The 3,464-nt window shown below is 47.5% G+C and overlaps 1 protein-coding gene across 1 annotated transcript; it reads right to left on the bottom strand.

Annotated features, from left to right (window-relative positions):
- Positions 1-811: 811 nt before the first annotated feature.
- Positions 812-2,682, bottom strand: LOC123431285 (pentatricopeptide repeat-containing protein At1g73400, mitochondrial-like). Its single transcript, XM_045115107.1, has one exon. The coding sequence runs from the start codon at positions 2,680-2,682 to the stop codon at positions 1,006-1,008; it is 1,677 nt and encodes a 558-aa protein (XP_044971042.1). The 3' UTR covers positions 812-1,005.
- Between the last annotated feature and the right edge of the window lie 782 nt (positions 2,683-3,464).

Raw genomic sequence — 3,464 nt, 5'->3', positions numbered from 1 at the left:
GATCTTTCTATTTTCTGAAGTCAATCTCAATTGTTCACCTATCCTTTTATACATGAGTAAAAGTCCTAATAAGAGAAAACAAACAATATGGCGATGGCGACTCTCCTCGCGGCAACAGTTCGCGACGTGCAAAGGGCAGTAGATTGGATTTAGCTGGCTACTTACATAACACAAACATTAAGTTTTAAACTGAGTTTCCATTCAACCAATTCATTTTGGTCAAGTAAAAGAAAACCTCAGGGCTTTACAACAGAAAGTGTTTAATTTAATAGAAGCAAACAAGCAAGGGATTTTCATATTTCCGTAGGTAAAATAAAAAATTGGTCCAGGTTCCAGAGTATTTACATCATAGCATGTTTAGATTAATATAGCGAGAAAAACCAGCCATTAGTATTAGTATATCTCTACTGCCACGTAGGTTTCTCTGCATTTCTGTCAGTCAGTGAACTGGTTTTTGTAGTGGGGTAAGGTACGATATAAAGAGAAAACTTTAGTCAACTGAAACATGCTGCTTTGTCATTTAGACTGGTCCATCTACAATGTATTGTTGCATAGGTTAAACTGAATTTATGTCAGGCAGCAAACTGATTTGTAGAAAAGGGGTGGGTAGCCAACAAGTGCTAAGATATATGAGAGAAATTCCATTGAAACAATATACAAAACGGAAGTGGTAGCCACCAAAAAGGTGATTGCCTGCCACTACTAATCTATTGTTGTAGCAACCATTGAGATTCTAAAGTTAAGTTTGAAATATTACAACTACACATTAGAGTATTATTGTGTCACTATTAGCTACCATTTGGTAAAACGATGTCCATGTGATTAGCATTCCATATGTAACTTAGGTGTTCGCTCAGAGAAAAGTAGGCATGACCAAAACTGTAATGCAGCACATGTCTAATACGGAAACTAATAGTTGGCGACTGGCACTTGGCAGTAAAACCAGGGAAGTGTTTACCTCATATAAGCTCTTGACATTCGTGCTAACAATTAATCTTGCAGAACTCATCTCCTTCTAATACCAATGCTCTTCTTCTTCTGTGTGATCGGAAAACGTCTTGACATTGCGACATTGTAAAATTTTCTCATATGCTCTGACAGCCGATGTATTGCGCCAAGGTTGCCAACAGCTGATAATTGCAGCATGATAGAATCAAACTTCTTGTACGACAGTTTCATGTCATGGTTTATTACTTCATCTAGAAGAGTGGTCGCATCTTCCATTCTTCCGCAATCAAACAGGCCATCAATCATTATTTCATAGGTATCAACAGCACGCCGACATCCTCTCTTGTCCATTTCAATCCAAATATCGAGTGCCCTGTGTGGCTCTCTCATCGCAAAAAACATCACCATCAGCATATTGTAAGTATGAACACTGGGCTCACAGTGTGCTTCTATCATCCTCTCGCGGAGTTTGAGCGCATCATCAGCCTTCTGAAGACTACAAAGCACCTCAAGAAAGCAATTGTAAGTGACAATGTCAGGAGGAAACCCAGCCTTCCCCATCTCCTCCAGAATGCAGTAAGCAGCATCAAGTTTATCCACCAAGCACATGCCTTCAATCAAATCTTTAAATGTTGATACATCAGGCATGCAGCCTCGTTTAATCATATCTGAAATCAGCTCAAAGCACTCGTCCATCCGATCAGCTTTCGCTAGCGCAACAATCATAATAGCATATACCTTAGCAGTGGGCGAGGATATCTTCGATCCCTCGGTCCTCATGAACTCAACCAACTCTCTTGCCTCCGAGATCAAACCAGCGCTGCAGAACGAGTCAATAGCAGCAATGTACGTGAAGTTCTCTGGGGTGTGCTTCATCTGAATCATTTCCTCGAGCACCTTCATGGCCTTCTTGGGGTCCCTGGCGCGGCACCACCCAAAGAACAGGATGTTGTACGCCTCGGCATTTCCCTGCAGCTTCTTCCTTACGCGACCAAACACCGTCTCCGCCTCCCTGACCATCCCGCATTTGCAGAACGCGTCCAGGAGGATGTTGAGCGCGTCGGTCTCCGGCGGCGTGCGCATCCGCACCAGCCGCTTCTTGGCCAGCTTCCTGAGGTTGGCGAGGTGCTTCTCGGTGTAGGCGCGCAGGATGCCCAGCAGGTCCTCGACGGGCACCGACCTGGTGCCGTGGCACTTCATGTGGTCGAGCACATCGTAGAGGACGCCGAACTGGCGGGACTTGTACCTCGTGCCGGAGAGGATGTCGATCATGTCGTTGTACGTCCGGTGCTCGTGCTCGTAGTTGTCCTGCTGGGAGGCCCAGGCGAAGAAGCGTAAGGCCAGCTTCTCCTCGTAGCGCAGGCGGTGCATCACGTCCGCCACGAGCGGGGTGGTGAGCTCGGCGCCCAGCGCGTCGAGGGCGGCCTCCGTGCCCTCGTTGGAGCCCTCCTCTGTCTCTGTCACCGCGTCGTAGATCCTGTCGGACAGAGACGCGACGTGCTCCTCCTGGAGGTTGGTGGGGAGGAGGACGTGCCCGGAGGAGAACCGTCGCGCCGGGAGGTCCGGGAGATGGCGCGGCGAGGGCGGAGGCGGGGGCGGAGGCGGGGCCTGAGCTCGGTTTAACGGCGGGGAATATGCGCGCGAGTAGTATGCGGCGGCGGGGGAGGACAAGTGCGCGGCGGCGAGAAGGCGGCGGAGGTGGTGGAGCCGGAGGGGGAGGTTGGGGGATATCATGTGGCTTTGGAACGCGAGGCAACGGGGGATGGGGGATTCGAAGGCTGAAACGGCCGGCGGCGCGGAGGGTGTGCTTGTCTATACTTCTACATGGCGATGGCGACGCTGCTCGCGGCAACAGTTCGCGACGGCGACGGAGGCGGAGGCGGAGGCGACGGTGAGGGAGCAGGACAGGGCTGGTGGCTGCGGCGTATGGTGTGAGGAGACGTGTTAGTTGCCGTTAATTGTGGCTAAATTTCTGTAGTTGATTGGCTTGATTTTTTTTACGGGAGGTGCAACTGTTGGATTTATTTTTATTTGCTCGCTGTAGGATGGATGGTGAAGGTGGAGCACGGTCAGCCTTTGGTAAATTTAGTAACTGCACACCGTCGTGGTGCATGGATGGTGGAAGGCCGTTAGATTGCAATTTGTTGACTAATTATGTGGTGGTGATTGATGTTTGTTTTTTATGGGTCTAATAGCTGTGTGTACTTAGAAAAGTTCTGGTTTGCTTCTTTATTAGTAGTTTAGATTTATTAGTATGGAGAACTGTTTAGTTAAATTTATTAGTATAGAGAATTGTTTAGTTAGATTTATTAGTATATAATATCTTGTTTATAGCATGTTCAAATGTGTTATAAAAATAACATATTTAAAAAAATGCTAGACCTATAAACAAATACAGGATTGTACACTATCTTTTCATCTAATGACCAATCATAAACTTGCCCCCCCCCCCTCCTTCCGATTTTCAGTCGGGATTTTTTTTTAGAAAAGAAGGCCGAGCCCCGGCCTCTGCATCG

Source organism: Hordeum vulgare, chromosome 2H (assembly GCF_904849725.1).
Source record: "Hordeum vulgare subsp. vulgare chromosome 2H, MorexV3_pseudomolecules_assembly, whole genome shotgun sequence".
Classification (NCBI taxonomy): domain Eukaryota; kingdom Viridiplantae; phylum Streptophyta; class Magnoliopsida; order Poales; family Poaceae; genus Hordeum; species Hordeum vulgare.
Note: the sequence above shows the minus strand (reverse complement) of the source record. Positions and strands in the feature narration are given on the sequence as shown.

What these genes read in the sequence shown, in the direction of transcription:
- LOC123431285 (XM_045115107.1), bottom strand. Translation starts at nt 2,682, where the DNA reads ATGATATCCCCCAACCTCCCCCTCCGGCTCCACCACCTCCGCCGCCTT.